General features: G+C 42.3%; 3 protein-coding genes across 8 annotated transcripts in view; all 3 read left to right on the top strand.

Annotated features, from left to right (window-relative positions):
* Positions 1-5,595, top strand: part of myo15ab (myosin XVAb) — a 45,260-nt gene extending 39,665 nt beyond the window's left edge. For 5 of the 6 annotated variants that reach the window (XM_068588998.1, XM_068588996.1, XM_068588995.1 and 2 more), the window contains 9 exons: positions 49-143; positions 1,017-1,094; positions 1,194-1,290; positions 2,193-2,353; positions 2,451-2,584; positions 3,803-3,936; positions 4,562-4,695; positions 4,775-4,915; positions 5,026-5,595. In XM_068588998.1, the coding sequence (XP_068445099.1) occupies positions 49-143; positions 1,017-1,094; positions 1,194-1,290; positions 2,193-2,353; positions 2,451-2,584; positions 3,803-3,936; positions 4,562-4,695; positions 4,775-4,915; positions 5,026-5,127 (1,076 nt within the window). In that variant the 3' untranslated portion in view covers positions 5,128-5,595. Of the gene's footprint in view, positions 1-48; positions 144-1,016; positions 1,095-1,193; positions 1,291-2,192; positions 2,354-2,450; positions 2,585-3,802; positions 3,937-4,561; positions 4,696-4,774; positions 4,916-5,025 lie in introns of those variants that run through there. The other variant, XR_011078185.1, reaches the window with a different exon arrangement.
* Positions 5,596-6,408: 813 nt separating this feature from the next.
* Positions 6,409-10,722, top strand: alkbh5 (alkB homolog 5, RNA demethylase). Its single transcript, XM_068589000.1, has 4 exons — positions 6,409-7,776; positions 7,894-7,974; positions 8,062-8,175; positions 9,750-10,722. The coding sequence occupies exons 1-4, from the start codon at positions 7,061-7,063 to the stop codon at positions 9,907-9,909; spliced, it is 1,071 nt and encodes a 356-aa protein (XP_068445101.1). The 5' UTR covers positions 6,409-7,060; the 3' UTR covers positions 9,910-10,722.
* A 1,858-nt stretch (positions 10,723-12,580) lies between these two features.
* On the top strand, positions 12,581-19,865 carry mief2 (mitochondrial elongation factor 2). The gene is given in 9 exon segments (XM_068588999.1): positions 12,581-12,731; positions 14,279-14,316; positions 14,404-14,565; positions 15,271-15,439; positions 15,576-15,673; positions 16,701-16,877; positions 16,977-17,140; positions 17,740-17,892; positions 18,613-19,865. Coding segments are annotated over 7 exon segments (1,407 nt in total). The 5' UTR covers positions 12,581-12,731; positions 14,279-14,316; positions 14,404-14,427; the 3' UTR covers positions 19,121-19,865.
* The last annotated feature ends 1,601 nt before the right edge of the window (positions 19,866-21,466 follow it).

Below are 21,466 nucleotides of genomic sequence, written 5' to 3'. Positions count from 1 at the left end.
GCGCCGTGCACATCAGCGCATTAAACACCGACTCCATCAATGTGCTAGGCATCGCGAAAGCGTGCGAGCAGAACCTGAAGAAGACGTTCCGGTACGGCGGCCGCATTGTTCCACCCAACGGCATGGAGCTGAAGGCCGTGATGGTCAGTCTCTATCTGCAGGGGTGGAGGAAGTGTTCACATCCTTTATGTCAACAAAAGTATAGTGTCAAGATGCACCTGATAACAACGTCTGCAGCAGTAGTGTTAGCAGCAAAAATTAAAGCTACTCGTTATGCAGAAGAGCCACATTTACATCTGTTATTGTATATATTATAATATAGTGTTAATATTATTTATACAAGCTGCACATTAATCTAGTAGGACAAGGTCAGTGATATTCTATTTTCATTGTCAACTAATCTCATGAAAAGATTAAAAAAATAAATAAATATATATATATATATATATATATATATATATTCTCTGCGTATTCAAAGCTTATTCCTTTGTGCCACAGAGCACCATTGTTGTCCAAAAACCGATTAAAAACACATTAAGGAGACACACTGTGTGTCATTTTCCTTCATTACAATGAACAGGGCCATTGTAGCCTGAAAACAGCCCCTAAAAATACACTATTAATGTCATTTCTCAAGATTTATTTGGGAACCACTGGGCTTATGGCTGAGTATTTAAAGTCAAAACGTGATAAGAGACGGAAAGAAACCGATAAAATATCCCCATCCTTATCCTTCAACTGCATAATGAATTTCTGGGTAGTTTAATTAACCATGTGATTAATCATATCTTCTAAACGGATGCTCTATTTTGTACATAAATTCTTAATGCGAAGCACAATTATCTCAGAGTTGCACAGCACATACAAGCTTGGCTTGAATATATAGCGACCCCCCACTGCTACAGATAGATGTAGGTTTATCTGTGTTATGGTCCTGAAAGGATCAGCCATAGTCGAACGCTTCCAGTGTGTGTACAGTGTGTACTTTAAGAGTGTGTGTGCTAATGTTCCCTCAGGCGGGACGTAGTTCAAAACGTCAGCTGTTTCTGTTTCCTGGAGGCATCGAGCGTCACGTGAAAATCAAAACGTGCTCTGTGAGTGTTGCGTGAGCATTTCAGCACCACCGGTGTCTTTAACAAGGAGACCGCTGGGATCTTCTCGCTCGTGTGTTTTGATATTGTCGTGTCTTTCAGGTTGCCCTGGAGGTGATCGAGGAGCTGTGCTACGAGATGGGTTTGCACAAATTGGAGGCCACGGAAGAATACGCCATATTTTTAGTCACCCACAAAGGTGTGCTCGTCTTCTGCTCCTCTCTCTCTTTCTCTTTCACACACACACACGAAAGATTGTGCTAGTGCACAAAGTCAGCCTCCTCGTCGGTGTCAGTGAAGCAGATCCGCTCACAGATCGCGTATCGGGCCGCTCTCTGGTTTCGAGCAGTGGGAGAAAGTCACACATGAGTCCGCGAGTCCCCGACGGACCGGCACGGCGAAACTAACGACAGACGGCTCGATGTCACTTTTTCATTTCCGATGACGATGTCACAACACAACAGAGTCGTCTTTCCTCCTCATTAGATGTTAATGTGCCATTCATTTGCAAACTGTGCATCTGTATGTGTGTTGAAAACACACTGTCAAACACTTACATCATTAGTGGATGAATAGAAAGCCCCTAACGTGGCATAATCTGTCACAAAGGCAACTTGCTTGTTTTGTTTTTTTTAATTAGTTTTTTCCTGATTAAACGCAGAAGCAGCTTTTGCTGTGGTTCTTTTTGCCCTGCACAACGATGTCATATTCCTTTGCACGCAGCTCCTGCTGCTTCGGTCTTAATACGTTTTCAGTGCTGGAAGCTCCAGCGCTGATTTAGTCCCTCGAAGCATTGACACGGCACTCTCTGCATTCTGCTGTTGTTTCCTCTCCTCCCGTAGCATTAAATATCGCCGCATGACAACAGCTGGCAGCTGCTGTCGCTCGTGCGCCATTGAAAAAAGCTCAGCAGGTCACACAACATGTGTCGACACACGACTTTGCTCAGGGTATTTATGTCAGTAGTTTGTATTGGATTTAAACTTGTGTTTTGCGAGAATAAACAAAATCCTTCATAATGACAAAAAATATTTAGCTGCGTAGCTTCTTGAGATGATTATACAGATCTCTGGGTAATAACAGACGCGTGTGTGTGTTCAGGTCAGAACGTGCGTCCTCTGAACAAACACGAGTACATCCTGGATGTGGCGACGGAGGCCGAGGCGGTCGACACCAACTACAGCTTCTGGTTCAGACGGGTCGTCTGGACTCAACCGCTCAAGTTTGACAACGAGCTCTGTGTCGCCATGCACTACAACCAGGTACGACGGGCGGAGTTTCACACACAGGCGGTGCACGAAACGATACGGGACGTGAGCGCACACGACTGTGACCGTGTGTGTGTGTGTGTGTCTTTAGATCCTGCCGGACTACCGTAAAGGCCTGCTCAATGTGCTGACTCATGGAAAAGTGAGCGATCAACAATTCCACCAGATCTCCAAACTGGCAGCGTTGCAGCACAGAGCCAAAGACGTCATCTTCATCCCCAGCATGTGAGGAGGACGCAAACGATGTTTACAATACAGCTTCTAGTTTCATTGATCAACTTTATTTAGTTCATTACTTGATTGAAGCATATTGGTGGCTTCACCTTATCTTTACAGTTGAGGGTGTAGCAGAACAAAGTTATTATAAAAAGACAATAATTGTAAATGTAACAAGAATAAGGAAAGAATTGAAATGGATCATTTCAGTATTTTGAAAAGCTAGACTGATAGGGACAACAATTTTGAAGTTGTTCCGGTATTGAACGAGAAAACTGAGGTGAAGAAAACGGTTTTATTTCTCTGGAGGGTCCTTTTCATAATGTTGACACTTCAAACTAAAAACAAAAAGAAAAACAGGAGGAATTGCCCAATATAATTACACTACACCTTGTTTAGTGTCTGCAGTGTTCTTGTTTAATACTGAACCAGTTTCAAAAAGTGGTGTTCACATTAGTCATTCAGGGAAAATAGGTTGAAAAATACCAAAGCATCGTTGAGCTCATTGAGGCCATCTTGTTTTACATTCAACACGACCGCCGTGCGTCTAATCGGCGCCAGCAGTCCTTTTCATTTGGCTTCCCTTCAGCCTCCAGATTCTCGTTATTGCAATTTAGAGCAATTAAATAATGTTTATTTATTATTTCAGGGTGCATTTAACCTTCCCTGTTTCCCTATTAACACCAATCCAATTTGACTTGAAGATGTAATAACGTGACCAAAATATCAAAGTGAAATTAGCATAACTTTCCCAGCAAAAATTGATTGTACCTGCAGGTTAATTATTTTAGGTAAATCAACCTTAAGCGGCACTTCTGCTCCAGCACATTCACTGGAGCTGCACATTAGATTAATGGGCATGTGTTGTCGTGGTTAAATGTTGTATATTTTATTAGTTAGGTGTCATGTGGCCAACATACATAGTTGTTTCAGTGCAGCCGCACTAAAGCTGCAATCGATGCGTTTCTACTATTTTCCATTCAGCAATGATGTTCAACAACCGTACAGGAAGAAACTCATTGTTGAGGAGAGAATGCAGTCGATAGTTGTTGTGTTCATGGTGTGTGACGCCTTGTTTTACGCAACTGGAAAACAATATTGTCACACACACACACACACACACACACACACACACACACACACGGCCCAAAAAGCTTGCAGATTAAAATAATTCAGAGGAAATCACTGAGTGAAGCCACCTCCTGTTTATCTTCTTCCCTCCTCCAGACATGAACTATCAGAGTACATCGCCACACCTCTGTTCAAGAAGCAGCCGCCCCAGCAGTGGGTTACCATGGTGACGCAGCACATGCAGCAAGTGCAGACCCTGAACCCGCATCAGGCCAGAGCGCAGTTCATGGGTAAGCTCTCCTGTTCACATTGAGGCACTACAGGTGAAACAAATTTTTAAAAAAAATTTGAAGTAATTTTGGCAGAACTGGTCAGTTTTTACGTATTTGTGTAACAACTCCACCTCCTACGTCTGGACTCCTCCGTCACTGTATGTGTGATACGGTCAAAACCTTGAATTCAGATAGTTTTCCAGAGTCAACAACGAACTGTGCAGCACAACCGACCATCGGATTAATCTTAAAACAGAAGGAATGCTGCAACGTTAATGTATAAATGTGCACTGTTTTAAGGGTATTGTGATAACACAGAAAGTATTTTTGTCTCTTAGAGACGCTCCAGGGATTCAGTGTTTCTCTTACATAATGTTGAGAGACAGATTAAACTAACTCAACGCAGCAGAGCACAATATTCATTGACTTTTAATCTCTTGTATGGGTAGAATCCTCAAAACACTAAATCCCATCTTTCAACTCAACCTATGATAGTGATGACATCACCAGGGTAATTTGGACAAATCCCCTCTAACGCCACAAAAGAAATTTGCTACTTTTTTTCTTAAGCTTTAAAAATGTTTGTTTTTTTTTTGTCCAGTGTACATACTGTAAGATAAAGGATGTGTCTTTGTGCTTGCAGGACTGATCAGTGCGTTCCACATGTTCGGCTCCTCGTTCTTCTATGTCCAAAGCAGCAGCTCCACCACCTTCTACGCCCCCTGTATCGTTGCCGTCAACCAACATGGCCTCCACTTCCTGCACAAAAACACACACGTGAGATCAGAGTCACATAGCAGTTTCAGCTGACATATTTATAGGCATATGTATTTAACACTTGGGCTCTGTGGTGCAGGAGCTGATGTCAGTGGTCCCCCTGGTGGAGGTGCAGTCCAGCCGCACCCAGAGGCCCACTGCTGGAACGAGCTACCCGTATGTAGACCTGACCCTGGGGGACATGAACACGCAGCGGGTCGTTCAGCTGCAGCTGGAGCAGGTGTTACGCAAGACACAGACAAGGACAACTCTTCAGAGGCCACACATGACTATTTGCAGTGAGTGGAGTTGCTATGTTACTGTGCTCATGTTGGCGCCGTTTGTCCGCAGGGCCTGGAGTTGTGTCGAGTCATCGCCATGCAGGTGGAAAACATGATGTCCGCCCGGGAGAGGCGCCTCACCCTGCCACCTAGCGAAATCACCATGTTATAGCACACACAGTCGCAAGGACACACTAATGTAGAGGAAACTCTTATAAATAGCCTACCTCCTCTTGCCTTCAGGGGTTCTAATATCATATGTGAATGCATAAGTGTACCCTGAAGGTACAGTCTCACTTTTACTTGATTATCATACTGCATTCACTGAACAAAGTGCAAACTGAAGACAGTGAAAAGTAAATATTAGTTCAGATAGAAACTTTTATAATTGCACTTGCTACTGTAGTTTTGTTTGGTTAAACATTAGAGATGTTTTAAAATGTACAGAAATTGTTAATGAACAGTGAGAAAGCTTCACAGGCCCGTGCCTTGACAACATTTTATAACTGATATTTAACATGTTTTTGTATTTATTTTTATTTATACAGTTTATTATACAAACCTGATGTAAGTTGTTGTATTCAACAAATGTTAATGCATCAACTTTCTTGTTTTGTAAAGAATATTTTATTTAAATAAAAACAGCTATTTTGAAGAGAGAGTTATGAGCACTTCTACTGTCTATTGTTTAAATTCTTAAACAACAAGTATTTTGTATTATGAGGTATCGGTATATATGCCACAACTGAATGTATAAAACTAAACAAAGCGTCTAAAATATGCATGTTATTTATTTTCATTATTGTATATTTTTTTACAAATTGCTTTATCTATATACACTAGGAAATTGTGAAAAATGTTGTGCACATGTCCAAGACCATGTCTTCAAATTGCTTGACTGCCTGACAAGGTATTACATTAATAAGATACAAAACAGAGGAATTATGATACATGACCTATATACCTCATTTCAGAACTAAATCATAAATACATTGTTTTTGCATGAACAAATTTTGTAAATACATAATGTTTCAGTGTGACGTTAAAGCGGACGACTGGATGATTTACAAATCTAAATGAATAAATACAGTTTTACTTTGAACACCAGTTTTGTACTAGAAATATCCAGCAGTAAATTTGTACACAAATGTATATTTTTCTATTAATTATGCGCAAATATTCAGGTACAATATGTACAGATTTTGCATAGGTTTCTCTTCACAGAAGGTAAATATTAATTAAGTATACAAAAAGTTAATTACTATTATTAAAGATACCAACACGTTAAATAACACTACTAATAACTGACAACCTTAAATAAACATTGTGAACTTTCTGGAAGTAAACGAGACCTCAGTGGGACAAAATTAGCAATAACTTTAGCGCGTGCCCTCTCGGTTCCAAAAATGGATTCATGCGTGTTGGCCGATCAGGTCACGTGACTGTCCCTCACCAAAAACTGGCAGGTCACCACTGAGCATGCGTCGATCTGTGTCAGGTTACACGAGTTTATATATATTTTTTTATTTTTTATTTTAGCTGAGGGGGGAACGGGTTACGGCGGTCGAGCCTCGCTGCGAACACAACCATGTTTTCCCTCTTGAACCCTCGGAGTCCACGCGAGAGTGGAAACGTCTCCGGAGCCCCGGGGTCCGGAATTTAACAGGCGGACACGTGAAATGTCGCTGCGTCGGTTCGTCGGTATTTTTCAGGCGGCGACGGACAGACCGAGCCATGCTAGCCTAAGCTAACGTTAGCCAGCTCGTAGCCAAGCAACGCAGGGGTAGCGCTCGTTAGCCGTTAAAACTGCCGGCTGAGTGCGTTCCGGTGTCGACGCTTTCCGGTGATATTGGACACGGGGATTGACAGATTTCACACCGGGGCTGCTGTTTCAGTGCAAGGACGAAGATTTGGCGTTAGCTACGTGTGTGTTGTGTGTTTGTGCTTTAAGCTAGTCCACCGCCAAAGACTCCCGTTGACGTCCAGCTAGCCCGGTTTATATTAAACAAGTCCGTTAAAACAGTGAGGAGATGCGGCGCTGATACGTTAGCTAGCCGTTAGCTCACGTCGCACTTCGCCCAGTCGTTTTTTTTTTTAGGGTTGACATGGCAGCCAGCGGGTACTCTGACCTGAGGGATAAGCTCAAATCCATGACTCCGCACCGAGACGAGGCGAAGAGCAAATACGTGGACGGGGAGAGCAACGGGAGCGGGAAGGGAAACGGGAAGCGCAAATTCCGGGAGTCCGACGACGACGAGCACAGCGACGACAGCGCGGAGAGCCGGGAGCAGGAGGCCAGCCGGGTGAAGGGCAGCATCCTGCAGGAGAACATCTTCACGCCGGAGGAGTGCGCCCTCATCGAGGAGAAGATCGACGACGTGGTGACCAGGGGGGAGGCGGGACTTTACCGCGAGCACACAGTTGACAGGGCGCCCCTACGCAATAAGTACTTCTTCGGGGAGGGCTACACGTACGGGGCCCAGCTGGAGAAGCGGGGACCGGGCCAGGAGAGGCTGTACCCGAAAGGAGAGGTGGACGAAATCCCGAACTGGGTGCACGAGTTGGTGATCAAGCGCCTTGTGTCCAGCGGAGTGGTCCCGGAGGGGTTCGTCAACAGTGCGGTCATCAACGACTATCAGCCGGGCGGCTGCATCGTGTCCCACGTGGATCCTCTGCACATCTTCGCGCGTCCCATCGTGTCGGTGTCCTTCTTCAGCGACAGCGCGCTCTGCTTCGGCTGCCGCTTCCAGTTCAAACCGATCCGGGTGTCGGAGCCGGTGTTTGTGCTGCCCGTGAGGAGAGGCAGCGTCACGGTGCTCAGGTGACTATGTTTGTGTTTGTGTTGCTGTCCCGCATTTGATTGCGTTGCTGTTTTTTTTTGTTTTTTTTAAAATGTTTTAAGTTTGGTTGAGGGGCTAACGGCATCTTTCTCTCTCAGTGGCTACGCTGCAGATGACATCACCCATTGCATCCGCCCACAAGACATCAAGGCGCGTCGTGCAGTGATCATACTAAGAAAGTGAGTCAACATGTAAATTCTTTACAAAAGTTAATTATTTATTGGAAAATCTCTCTGATCCTTGTGTTTTTAACTGCTGTTGGCCAGGACCCGACCAGAGGCTCCTCGACTGGACTCTGAAACCTCTCTTCCTGTCGAGAGACCAGCTACCCTGAAAGCCAAACGCTCTCATCGCAGATCAGATCCTAGTGCTGCTCACAGGTATTCAGACACACAAAATGACGTCACATGTCCAAACAGACCACTGGAAAACCTACTATATTTGTATGAACTAAAAAGGTAGACCTGATCTTAAGGGGGCCTGAGGAGAGTCACACCTCATGTTAAGAGTCACTTACCTAACATCAGAGGAAAGTGTTATATGATATTTGCCTTATTAATAAGCGTCAGAGAACCTCTGAAATAGATGCATACCAGCAACATGATGCACAACTGCTCAACGAGCAGCTGTGGTCCAAAAGAGTGGATAAATGTAATGTTTTCCCCTTAAAATTCAGTTTACCAACTCTATTTGCCCTCAAAAAACAAATGCAGCCATCTCATTGATTTGATTGAGGTCAGAGAGAGCAAGGATAGAAACTCAGGGATTCGGCAAAAAAAAAGAAAAGGTTAGTTTTCCACTTTTGCAGGAATGCAGTGCCACCTCATTTGCCAAAGCTCTGCATTGGCCAATCAAATATGTTCAAGCGCATATTCCTGGTTGATTGTTTTGCAATGCCGATTTTCTACTGCTCACCTCAAGATCGTTGCAACAAAAGACAAGCAGTAAAATCCTCTTGCATTACATTATAATTCCGTGAAGTGTTTAGGCATTGGACAAGCCATGTAAGCTCTTAGATCTGTTTCTCGGGTCGTATTTGCGCGATCATATTTCATCCTCTCACTGGAACCTGAAACGTAACATCCCCCCCTCCCCAACAACGCAGCCTTGTGCATTTTGTTAATGTCGGGCTGCTTTCAGTCCGCTCACTGAAATGTATTCACATACTGACCCCAGACCCAGTCAGAATGAATATAGTTTGGACACTGGACCCAAATAGAAATGTTTCGGTTATCATAAAACATGCCAGTCTCATGTCTGAATTAGTACCCTGCTCACCTTTGGTTCAAATGTTCAACCACAGTAATGCAGACCAACGCTCTCCTTGTAAATTTATTTCACTCTGTGGATTAAGGGATGACTCCCCATACATGCAGCAGAAGAGCGAATGGGAATTTAAAAAAAGAGCCCCAACCTAACTGACATTTAATGCTTGTGCACTGTCGTACGTTATAAAACAGGCAGCTGAATTCGCTCTCTAATAACTTTTAAATGATGAGATTAATGTGAGACTGTATCAGTGGACTCACTGTGAGAAGCAGGAGGGGGCCTTCACGCCCACAATGTTCATTAATTAAGACTTCAAAGGAAAAATAATTTAAAACTCATCAGTGAAGCAGCTTGTGAGAGAACAGACAACCTTTTTCTTTCTGGCTATCGTCCCGTTTTGCCCTCACTCTAACTCTCACACACAAGTAAATGTACTTTTGTGTCTGAATGAAGCCACGAGGACCATTAATTTAACAGTCACCTGTGTTTGAATAACAAAAGCCATCAGTTCAACAGATAAATTAAGCCAGTAATGTTACATATTATCTGAAAAGACACACCCCTGCAAAGACAGCAGAGGCTGTAACGGTGGTCTCACGTGTTCCTGGTGAACAGGTGTTATGTCATTTGCATTAATGAAGATCCAAATCTGACTTGGCGTCTCAATGTTTGTCCCCCCCGCCAGGCCGCGGGTGCTGGAGATGGACAAAGAGGAGAACAGACATCCGTCAAACTCCCACCACCGCCGCCACAGCATCAGCTCCGAGAACTACTGGCGACGCGGCGAAGACTCCGACAAACACCGGGAGAGTTCAGGGCGCAAAGTCAAAATGAGACGCCACTGAGCTCTACTCTCTCACACATGTATACATATAAATATATCTTTTATGTCTTTCAATATTGTAACATTCTTTGATCATCGATTTGATCGTCATTTGTCTCGCTCTTGTTTTAGTCACAAGGAGCACAGTCATCATGTTGTCTGCGTTTTTGATTTGAGTCTGGATGAGTTTGAGGTGCGCAATTTGTTTTTGGCAGACGAAGCTGGCGTCTCTGCTCCAAAGTTCAGAACCTCAAGTTACTAACTCCAGTTCGGCTCTGTTGTTAAATTACCTTTAATTGAACATTTCTTGTTTCTATGTCCATAAATACTTCAAAATGGCATGTATTTTTTGTAACCAAGATGTACAGACCACAAGAGCTAAAAGAAAAATGGAAAAAAGGTGTATGTATGGATTTGTATAAAAGAAAACCTGAGCTGTAATCTAACTTGTTATAATGTACAATACTTTTGTATAGTCTTTGATTGGGGCAACTTTTATGCAGAAAGGAACATTTGCTTTTATTGGCACCCACATTTCTGATCCTTATATTTCTGTGCCATCCCAGATCTCAGTTCACTTTGGCCTCCCTGTTGCAGTTTAAGTTAAAACAACTGGCAGATGTGCAGAAATGCTTCCTGCGTTATGATTTGATTCTGCTGTATGACTCATCTTTGTGCAGGTTACAATACGATGCAGCAACTAAACTGATGTTATATGGAGTGATGAGAACCTCAGGCCTTGTTTTACACTCCTGTTTCGGTTTGAAGTTGCTTGCCTTGTAAAGTGACGAAGGCCATGTTATTGCTGTTCTGTATTAAATCTAATTTTTCCTCATTTATGTTGTTGATATTTGAACTATACCTGCCCTCTAATGTTTCGTTCAATGTGTGTCTAAACACGTGGCGAACAAGAATCTTGATATCCGTATTTGTCAATGTGATTAACTGTGTAAACACAGATTTGTTCTTTGTTCCCAGTCAGCCATATTTGGCTGAGGCACTTGTTAGCTCACTGGTCGGTTAGCCTGGAGTAACGCATAAATACAAATAAACCTTGGTTCAAGGGAAAAATTACTTTCCAAAAAGTCTTACAATTTTGTCTCAGACAAAGAGGACTCAGTATTTTAACTGTGGAGATATCACCAAACTCAACCCATTCTCCACTTTAATTACTGTGTTTGCCCGTTGAAAACAAAGGAAAACATCCACTGCTATATTGTGATAATTCGATCAAGGCATTTCTCATGTAATCTTTCAGATGAATTTGAGGAGTACCAATGTGGTTTGCTTGTTTTACGTTTAATCTGAGGTTTGTCATGCAATGTGGGACTTGTCTTGATTTGGGTCTCTGGCTTGGTCTCAACGTCTTGTTAAAGGACATGTTCTTTGTTTCGGTGGTTTTGACTCCCAATACATACGCATACTGTATTCCATTCCAGGGATGTTTTAGGTTTTCTGTCCACCTTGGTGAATGTTCTGTCCTTCTTTGAGGCCACTTTGAGCAGGAAGGTAAACCGTTAGTGGAGACATCATGCCGTAATCCTCATTCAAATCTAACAGTTTGGGGCTTTGAAATAGTTGATTTATTGATTAATGTTAATTTGCATTTCTAGGATCATATTAATGAAGTGTGTTTTACTTAAGGTGAGAAGTCAAAGGGAAAACAAGTTTGGACCTTTGCAGTTTAATTTTCCCTAATAATTTCCTAATCTGTATATAAATTTGTATATTATACATCCACAATATTTCCAGAAAGTTATTTATAATTCAATAAATAAAATATGGAAAATGTATTGCCGTTTACATGTTTTTAATTGTAGAATTAAAGGCAACATGAACTCTGAAGCAATTAACAAAATCACCGCAACCAAAAAGGGACGACGGCCTGCTTTATTTATTGTTTTATTTTTCAAATTGAATCAGTTTCAAACCTATAAATAGTTTTGACATTAGCTGTCGGATCTTAATAATAGTTTGGGTTTTGACTTTATAGGAAGAAAGACCAGGATTGACAGATTAGCAAACAAATCAATTGGCAGCATGTTTGGAAAAGGATTTCTAAGATAAGAGGTCAAAGTTCATTCTTGACTTTGGAAAAGCAGTTTGTGTTTGTTTGAAGACCAGGTGATATGATCGAAAATACTGAAACAGTTACTCAATAGCACTATTCAAACCATTTACTTTAGTGTAAGTTAAGGTAAATGTACAGAAATGTAAAAGTACTCATAGGGACAGCCGTCAGTGTTATACTATTACATTATTTGATCACTATAATTGAATGTGAGATTTAAAGTCGCCCTTTTTGAGGTAGAGCTCATTTTAACTAAGTTACTTATGTACTTTTTCCTGTTCAATCTGTAACAACGCAACATTTTATATACTGATCTTAATTTTTTTATGCAAAATCCTAATTTGAATTGTATCAAACAGATCTTTTAATTAAATGTAGAGAAGTAAAAAGTGCAATCATTTTCTCCTAAATGTAAGATAAAAGTACAAGTATCACAACATGGAAATACCAAGTATCTCAAAAATGGATTAAAATTCTTTAGTAACTTTCCATGCTAAGTGGACCTTCTTTTAGTGAGATTGGTCCAAATATAATACAGCGTTTTGGATATCCCGGAGCTTCTTCTGGGGCGCCGCTGCTCTCTACCGCAATTAAAGAGGAGAAGAAGAAAACGAACAAGAAGAAGAAGAAGAAGAAGAAGACAGCCGCTGTTAGCTAGCTAGCTGAGCTATGTTTACTTTATGTCCGTGAACAATGGAAAGTAATTTCACGCTTTGTTGTTGAATTCGTGTTTTATCAAAACACGAATGTTGTACGTCTCTCCGCACTAAGTGGTAAGTGTACTGAACAGTATGGAGGCTGTCATTGTCTGCTAATGTCCGCTAGTTAACTAACGGTAACCTAACTAACTAAGTTAGCTGGTTAGCTTTACTAACGGACATTAGCTGCGACCAGCCGTTTGTCCGTTTATCTTCGGACCGTTAAACTTAGTCGGTCGGTTTGTCACGTACGTTATCTATACTGGCATGTATCCAGTTACGTTATTAAAGTTAACGTGAGTGACGTCTGTTGACTGTATTGAAACGCTGGTGTTTGTTGACACAGGCGACTTCCAGGATTCCGTCTGGTGTTTGTACGCATGTTATTAACTCACCTTTGTTGTATAGCAGTGCTGCCACTTTTGGCCAGTACAGGATACCACAAGCCCAAAAGAAAGTATTTTCATCTGTACGATTACTTTTTAACTAGACCCTGCCTCTCCGGTCACTTGCATTAACAACCTGGTGGTATATGATGTTGCTCATGCTACAACTCTGCCACTTTATTATTAACATATCTGGTATAATTCAAGCTAAAATTGCTGAATGCACTCTTGTGTTTGACTGTGCTATGCTACAGCACCCTTGCACTGACAGGAAACAGCAAACAGCATATTGGATGTTAGCATAATTATTTGGTTCACAGTCATGTAGCTAACATTAAGCAGAAAAGTGAACTCTGCCCTGACGTGAAGGTGTCACCTCGGTACTGAACGTTCTGCAGACATTTGTTGTGCTGTATGTAACCTGATGAGCAAGGCTGTTATATATTTGACCCAGCTGGTCTGACTCAGGCATGTATTGGGTCTATAAATAGAGCGTGACATTCTTGGGATCCTCCACCTCCTGCAAAAAAGAGAGGAGAAGAACTCATTTGAAATGGTTTAGAGTCGTGTCCTGTGGCTATTTCTGGATATCAGGGGGGCCTGGAGCTAAATGTGAGGAGCACAGTGCTAACGGTCATGTTTTGTACAAACTAAAAGTATATGTATATCATGGTTACATGTCCATCTCAACAGGTGATTGGTCAAATATGGCTTCAGCCTTGAGAAACATTTCACTGCCCCAGCCTCCCACGGCCCTTATCACAGGTGTTCTATCAATAAGAAAATATCATAATATGGATTATATGTGCCTCACTGGATGTTTAATGAAACACTGTAATGAAACTGAAGCATTGTTAATGTTATTTATTACATTTGTGATATTCCTACTAAAAGTCAAAGCAACATTTCTCCAGTGAAAGAGGCCTACCTGCCATTAACTTCTATGGCACAGAAGCAGCCAAGAGAAACAAACCAACAGCTCGATTCCCAAGTCTTTTTTTTTTTTTTTTAAGTTTGCATTGGATGAAATCTGATCAGCGTGACTTCTTTGATCTTATGGTTTTGTGCCAGTTATTAAGGCGTTTGCATTTGTTTGTTTCTTCACTCGTTCATCCAGATTTTTACTTTGTTTGCTTTTCCACCTGTCAGTACATCTTGAATTATTATTCTGCTGCACATCCTGTCAGTTCGTCTCATGGGTTATTCTGACTTCTTGTCATTCATGTGGCTGTGCAGCTGCATCCCATGATTTCTAGGACTCCAGACTGCTGCAGGTAGAGTTAATTTTCCCTCTACCTGACAGTTATGTCTCGTTACTCTCTGCTCACTTGAATTTATTTTATACGCTCTCCTTTCCTAAGGCTAACCTGCAAAAAAAGGAAACGATGAACTTCCAGCGCAGTCGTAGGCGAGGAGAGGATGGCATCGCCACAGTGATTGATTTCCTGCTGTCTAATGCCCAGCTGATTCTTGGAGTCGGCGGGGCTGCCGTGCTAGGAATCGCTACACTGGCAGTGAAACGGGTGAGTGTTTTTTTTTCTTTTCGATTGTTAGTACCACATCAGCGCGTCATTCATAGACACTCTTCACTCATCTGTATTTGGAGACATTCATTACTGCAAATAGTTTGACTTGGGCAAAAAAGTGCAGTAAAGTCCTGGATTCTCCATGAATCTTTAATGCACAAGTGCTACAACAGCACTAACAAAAACTAGCATGTCCATTGAGTTGTATTAGATGGATTGGCAGTTCGTCTTCCAGCTTTTTCATTACCTGTAGCATGATGTACTGGCAAGTAAATACAGACTATAGTACCAAAACTACTCATTGTTAAGACTACAACATGCAGTATGCTGTCAGCAGTCAAATCCAGGGGTGGGTTCTTAATCAGAATTGTTGATCAGAGTATTGTGTGTTAAAATGTTTGCTGTTTGATAGTTGACTCAGGAATCCCTCAGGAAAAAACTAGTTGCTTTTTTGTTTTGTATTTAAATAAATGTAAATCTATTGCTTGGGCGACAGGAAATTAATCAAAAATGCATCTGGAAAATGTTCATTTGTAGTTGATGAAAATGAAAATATGCAGAAACTCTTGTCTGAGGTTGCACCAAGCTGAGGTTATCTGTGTGCCTCTTCACTTTGAATTGGTTTACCTGCGGGTTATGGTAGTGTTTTGCACTCGGCACTATGAGTCCTGCCTGGCTGTGACGATGAGTGTTTGTGTTTAGCTGATAGAGCGCGCGGGCCGTGCAGCTGACGAGGACGAAAAGGTGAAGCAGAAGATGGCTGAGAGCTGGGAGGAGTTGAGTTTGGTCTCTGCTTCCCCGACGCTAATCAAGAAGGGCATCGAGGGCGTGGTGCTTAAACACGTTGCCAAGGCAGCCAGACAGCAGAAAGGTATGTGTTACATCCCGGTAACTGAACCCAAATGAGACGCACAGAAATATCAGAAACACATTGAGGTGTGCATGTAATAAGGTATATTCCCCAATCATCCCTGACGTTACTTGACTGTAGTTCTGAACTTTTTCAGCTGATCTTTCACAACAACCTCAGACGTCCTCCCCGGAGGTGCCGTCTAAACCCGAGTCAAAGTCCAAGAGACTCCAGCTGTGCGTCCTCAGTTTGCAGGTACGCTGTGACATTTTCGCCTCCGAGCTCTTGAAGGCATAGATTATGCATTCAGTCTTAGCAGCTGCTGTAAGAGCTCTGCTCAGTGTTGGCTCATTCATTTATGCGTGTGTAACATGTTTTTTAAAGCGCAGTGCTTAGGGGATACGCATTGTTATGCACTGGTTAGGCTGCGCAGAGCCCCGAGAGCGCTGCATAATCACAATACTGTGTGTGCTTGTGCACTGGCTGCGTATAGGAAGTCAAACAAGCATGAAAACAGCTTTGAGTTAGTGTGCAGAACGCCCACATAAGCAGAAATGTTGTGGATTGTTCTGTATGAGCTACATGAAACAATTTGTTCAGTAAATGTTAGCAGAGCAGCTGCAGATGCATGACTGGACATAAGAGGGGATTTGAAGCAATAGGATTTGCCTTTTAAAGAAAACTTATGCAAATTGTATCTTTTATAAAAAGTTGCACATCTCGATTTTCTATTCTGCATCCCAGGAACAATGCTTTTCACAATGGAAGTGTACACCTGGGTAAAAAAAAGCCAATTATACTAATTTAAATGACATGTTTCTGAAAAGGTTCCACACGAGAATCAGCGGTGCGTTTTTCTATGGCAGCGTCCATTGTTTCAGCTGCTTTTAGGATCCAGTTTTTCCATGAGTATAAAGCTTCAATACACTTTAAGCTCTTAATACAACAGCTACATTTGACCTTTTTTATAAATGAGTGTTTAACAGAATACACACAACATTGTTCCTCTGCTGTTTTCTATACATGTAGTATTCCCAAGTGAAACAGAACAAAAGCTCAATACGTTCTAACTTTAAATCTACTTGGAGGCACAAAACAACCTCAAATATTATTTTACTCAAGAAACAGCTGTGTGTTTTCCCAGCAAAAGTGTGAAAACATCAAAACTGTTGAGTTGTCATCGTGGTATTTGTGCCTCTCTGGAGGATGCACATACATGGACATAGTACAGTAGTTTTCTGCCTCAGCGCTGTCTCATTGAAAGACTGTATGACGTGTGTAGGAGCGACTGCAGCAGTAATATCACACGAGGGCAGCACTATCTCCAGATGAGGTCCGGAGGGCTCAGTCTCTAGCTGTGGACATCTGCACTGAGATCCAGGTCTTTCTGCACAGCCGTCTTCCTGACATGCCCCTTGGAGAAATGACCCTCGGAGGTTCTCTACTGGATGACCTGCAGGTACACGCACTGTATTCTCTTCTCTTTCCCCTTTTGTGTTGTTGTTCATCAAGGTGTTGGATGAATACCACCTGTGTTTATGTCTGTGTGTGTTTTTAGGTGGTCAGTGCGGACCATGCATGTCTGCTGGTGCCTCTCCAGCTGGAAGCCTCTCTGTGGCAACTGATCCCGGGAGAGGAGACGCTGCTCACACACCCGCTGCACTGGATGATCCGACGGGTCAATCTGGAGTATTTCCCCAGAGGACTCAGCTACTGGGACAGGTGATCTCTCACAGATAACTCATATATATTTTAGTCTGCACTTTTCAGGCCTGTTTCTATAGCATGTAGATTTTTACCTGCCGATTGTCTTTCAAATCAAGCTGCGGTTTATTTTCAAATGTATACATTTCACCTATCCTCACTATTTAAAGCATATTTATCTCATTATAATTGGAACACTCAACACGAATATATATTTAATTCTGTTCCTGCGGTCTCTAAGTCCTTCTCTAAGGAAACCTTTATGGTTAAAACTCCTTCGGATTGCAATAATCTACCTGTGAATATGACAATCAAATTCACTAATTCAATCTAAAACTAAAGTTGTATTTAACATTCACATAACATGCATTCCCAGACTAAATCAACATTTTTTTAACATTAACATTGAATCAGATTGAAATGTGTAATATAAGAGGTCACTGATTTTAGTCGACCAACATGAATTATTTAGTGTAAAAGAAAATGCTACATTTTTTTTAAATGACCCTTTGTAATTATATTGAAGGAGCAGTAATCAACTTAAAGAGAGCTAACGGTTCGTTATCGCTCATAAAATTGAGCCGATCAGTAAACCGGTCTCTCTCTGTGTCCTGTAGGTACCTGGTGGGTGGTTACCTGTCTGCAGAAGCGGTTGTGAACATGTTCAGTAAAGCTGTGATGGAAACTATAAACTGGCCGTCCATCAGCAGCACCATGGACTGTCTCGTCAGACCTGTACTGGGAGGACCAGACCTGAGATTGGAGATTCGGTGCGTGTCCATCCTTTGTAGTGATTGACTCAGCTGTTTGAAGCTTGGAAGGCAATAATGACACAAATATATATTAGTCACACAACATCCATTGATCTGTTTCTAAAATGTCTCTCTCATGCGCAGCAGTCCTTCAAATCCCCTGGGTTGAATGGGATGCTCAAAGAAACCCCGTCTCTGTGAACAATGGCTCAAATCACTGTGTTATGTGAACCGTGAGCACACAGGAGAAGTTTGCCTTCAGGGCTTTCTTCCAGAAATCTCCCCAGGATTAGGCAACAAGCCTACATGGTTAGGTTTAGGAAAAGATCATGTTTTGGGTTCAAATAAACTCCTTCTGGCAGAAAGCCTGGAGGGCAAACTTCTCCCGTGTGTGAGAAGCGTCGCCTCTTATGACGATCCCAAAGCGTTATCTCACAACCCTGCAGTTCCCTCCTCAGCTATAAGGAGCCACAATTTCAGTGTTTTGGTTCACTATCGCCTTTTTAATGAAAAACCTTTGATAAACCCCCATCGTGCACTATCAATAAACATAGTAAAGCATTTAGCAACTGAGGAGAGGTTTTTCTCAGGACGTAGTGGCGATGAAAAAGAAACAGAGAGAGGTCAAGAGAGTTTCATTTCTGTGCGATCGCATCAATCAACCTGCGTGATCTTTTTCTGTTAAACTTGATGCGCTTGCTTTCTCTAATGGACTTTTCTCCTGTTGTAACGCCTCAGGCCTGGAAATGAAGACGGGGCGGAGAGCAGCGATCAGCCTCTTTTTATCTCCATGCTGCCTCTGCTGAGGGAGGAGGACGTGGTTCTGACCGCCCAGCCAGAGCTCACCGCTCCCTGGGTCAACGCCTGGCACCTGTCCCTCTACCCGTGGGAGAATCAGCGCCTCGCTCGGCTCGACACCGCCGACGGCGGACGCCGCAGGCACACGCTCAAAACCCTCAAGGCGGTGTGCAGACTGAACCCTTCCCTGCGGCCGCTCGGAGCCGCCCCGCTGGCCAATCTCGTCCTGCACCTCAGTGACAGTGAAAGCGACTGGTCCGAGATCAGCCTGGATGTGAGATTCCAGCAGTGCATCACAGAGTTGATTGGCTACCTGGAACAAGGAGCGTTACACAGCTACTTCAAGCCAGCTGTCAATCTGCTGAGCGGCTTGTCGGAGGACCAGGTGGACCAGATGGGGTTCATGCTGTACTGCGCTGTGTCGGAGCCTGAAATACTGCTTATATAACAGTCTGCACACACACCATCTCTCAAGCTCTGACACACACACCACAAATGAGTCATATTTTTATCAAAATGTTTGGGTCAAAGCTAAGAAGTGGTGCTCTTCCAACTGCGTACTCCCTGTTCTTTAGCGCCTCCGTCCCACTTTGACGCAGGAATACAGTTTTAATTACAAAACGGCAGCATGCGTCACACTGGAGGAGGAGACGCACAGAGACGGGATGCGAAAGTAATAATCGGGCTAAACAAAACCACTCCAGAGGAATGGAGACGTGCCAGAGAAAGGAGTTGAGGATGAACATGTTTGACACAATGCTTCAGGATGTGCCTGATCAGAACAGCCACCAAAGTCTGCGTTTAAGTTTGAATGATCGTTTTCTCATAGGGAGTCTGTTGTGGTCAGCGTGGCCACATACAGTTCACAGACGAATTAACGACAGAGGGTGGTTTATTGCCTCTAGCTGATGGCGTGTGCGCTGCAATATTTTCCTGACTGTCCTTTAATTTAATGTAATGTAACCATACAGGAAATGAATGACCTGCCTAATGCCAACCGGCTTTAATGCACTTATACAACTATTTAGTTTACCTAACTTATTTAACGCAAAGGGGTATATTTTATCATACTGGAGGTTAAAGTGTGCAGTATTTTTGTCTGGTTTTGGTGTTCAGTCTGTTGCCAATTGTATTTGGGTTCACTAACCCTTTAAATTATGATTAAAGTTGCCTGAAAATTCTATGCTTTTAAATACCGTATGAATGTTGTGACCATTTCTTGAGTTGTGAGTTCTTGCTGAGTGATGAAAAATTCATTTTCTGTGATTAAGCGGTTTAACTGCAAATACAAATTAAAGCATTTGTTTGGATTCTTGCTCTGTTGCCCTGAAATCTTTTATGAAAATTGAGTGTTGCAAAGACATGTGATGAGATAAGTCTACACACATGTGATGGTCAGGGGCAGGGCAACATGTTTAAATCAACAGGCAGCCTAAAAATAGGACAATCATTCAGCACTACGAGTACGAGCAGTGGTCATGTTGTAGTTGTAATGGACACAATTTTAGTTTGATATTGTATGAGGTTAGTGATAGTGTCTAGTTATTGTTCCCAGTTTGCAAGGGAACAGTATGACATCGACTGGCACCCTGCAGCAGCATCAGACATTAATAGTTGAAGCCATGCGAAATAACATTTGTTTTAGTTAAACCACAGCAGAATTATTATGAGCATCCATGAATCAAAGATCAGGAAGAGGAAAATGTAACTCGCAAGTCATCACAGTGTACAGCAGTGACAAAAAAAAATCATAAATCAGATTTGGGCCACTTGTGCTTGCAGTGGGAACTCAGAGGTTTTACTGGTTTATTGCCACCCTGGTTTGGCTTCATGGTTCAAACACATGAGTAGTTTGGACTTTAGTCTAAGATGACCTTGTTTTTAATCTCTTTCTCTTCCTGGCCTCCACCTGTTCAGGTGAAGGTTTTGTGTTTGTGCACCCATCACACATGGTGAAGTCAACACTGACCTGCCTGATAAACCCAGTTATTTGGTATTTTACCTTAAAGTAGCAGTGTGTAAGATTTAGTGACATCTTGTGGAGAGGTTGCAGATTGCATCCAACAATGTTGGGGAACTAGGTTGGCATTCAGAAAACATAAAAACTGAAAAGGCTCTAAGCTACAGAGAGTGTTTGGTTGGGTCTGATCTACTGTAGAAACATGTCAGTGCAACATGGTGGATTGTGTGAAAGGGACCAGTTTTGATGTCAATATAAAAGGCGGGGGGAGAAAAAAAATCATTTTTATATCATTATACACTAATGAAAACAGTTATGAGAAATAACTCTCTCTGCCAATACATTTAGAAGATGTATTTAATTTATATTTGCCACTTTTCTTTTTACATATTATAAGGCGTTTTGTACAGATTAGTGATTTGTTATGCTGCCTTTCTTCATGATTCTTTCTTCTATGAATGGGATGAACAAAAATAATAAAGAATACAGTGCAACATCCCACTAATGACATCCTCCAAAATGAGCTGTGTTAAACCACCAACACCTCGTTTGAACTAAAAACTGAACATTAAAACGTCCATGAAGGATTTATTGCAGCATTTTTCTATCATACTATATTACCTTTAGCAACTAGTTGTGCCCATAAACTGTATTTAAATGTGTGTGCTCAAAGAACTGAGTGTTTTCCCCACGGCTTTTCAACTGATGTATAAAAGAAATCAAACAAACTTTTATTTTGAAACGGCTGACCGGAAGTCCAACGGACTCGGCTCGAGACCTTCTGCGCGCGAGAGCGCGGCTTTCGCAACAGAAGTGAGCCGGCGTCCGGCGTCA

Source organism: Clinocottus analis, unplaced genomic scaffold, assembly GCF_023055335.1.
Source record: "Clinocottus analis isolate CAN_PGR_092001 unplaced genomic scaffold, fCliAna1.0.p SCAF_22, whole genome shotgun sequence".
NCBI lineage: Eukaryota > Metazoa > Chordata > Actinopteri > Perciformes > Cottidae > Clinocottus > Clinocottus analis.
The sequence above is the reverse complement of the archived record's forward strand: the minus strand, read 5'-3'. Positions and strand labels throughout refer to the sequence as shown.

What these genes read in the sequence shown, in the direction of transcription:
- alkbh5 (XM_068589000.1), top strand. Translation starts at nt 7,061, where the DNA reads ATGGCAGCCAGCGGGTACTCTGACCTGAGGGATAAGCTCAAATCCATG. An exon ending in GCAGTGATCATACTAAGAAA is followed by an intron (nt 7,975 to 8,061) that starts GTGAGTCAACAT and finishes GCTGTTGGCCAG; the next exon opens with GACCCGACCAGAGGCTCCTC. An exon ending in GATCCTAGTGCTGCTCACAG is followed by an intron (nt 8,176 to 9,749) that starts GTATTCAGACAC and finishes CCCCCCCGCCAG; the next exon opens with GCCGCGGGTGCTGGAGATGG.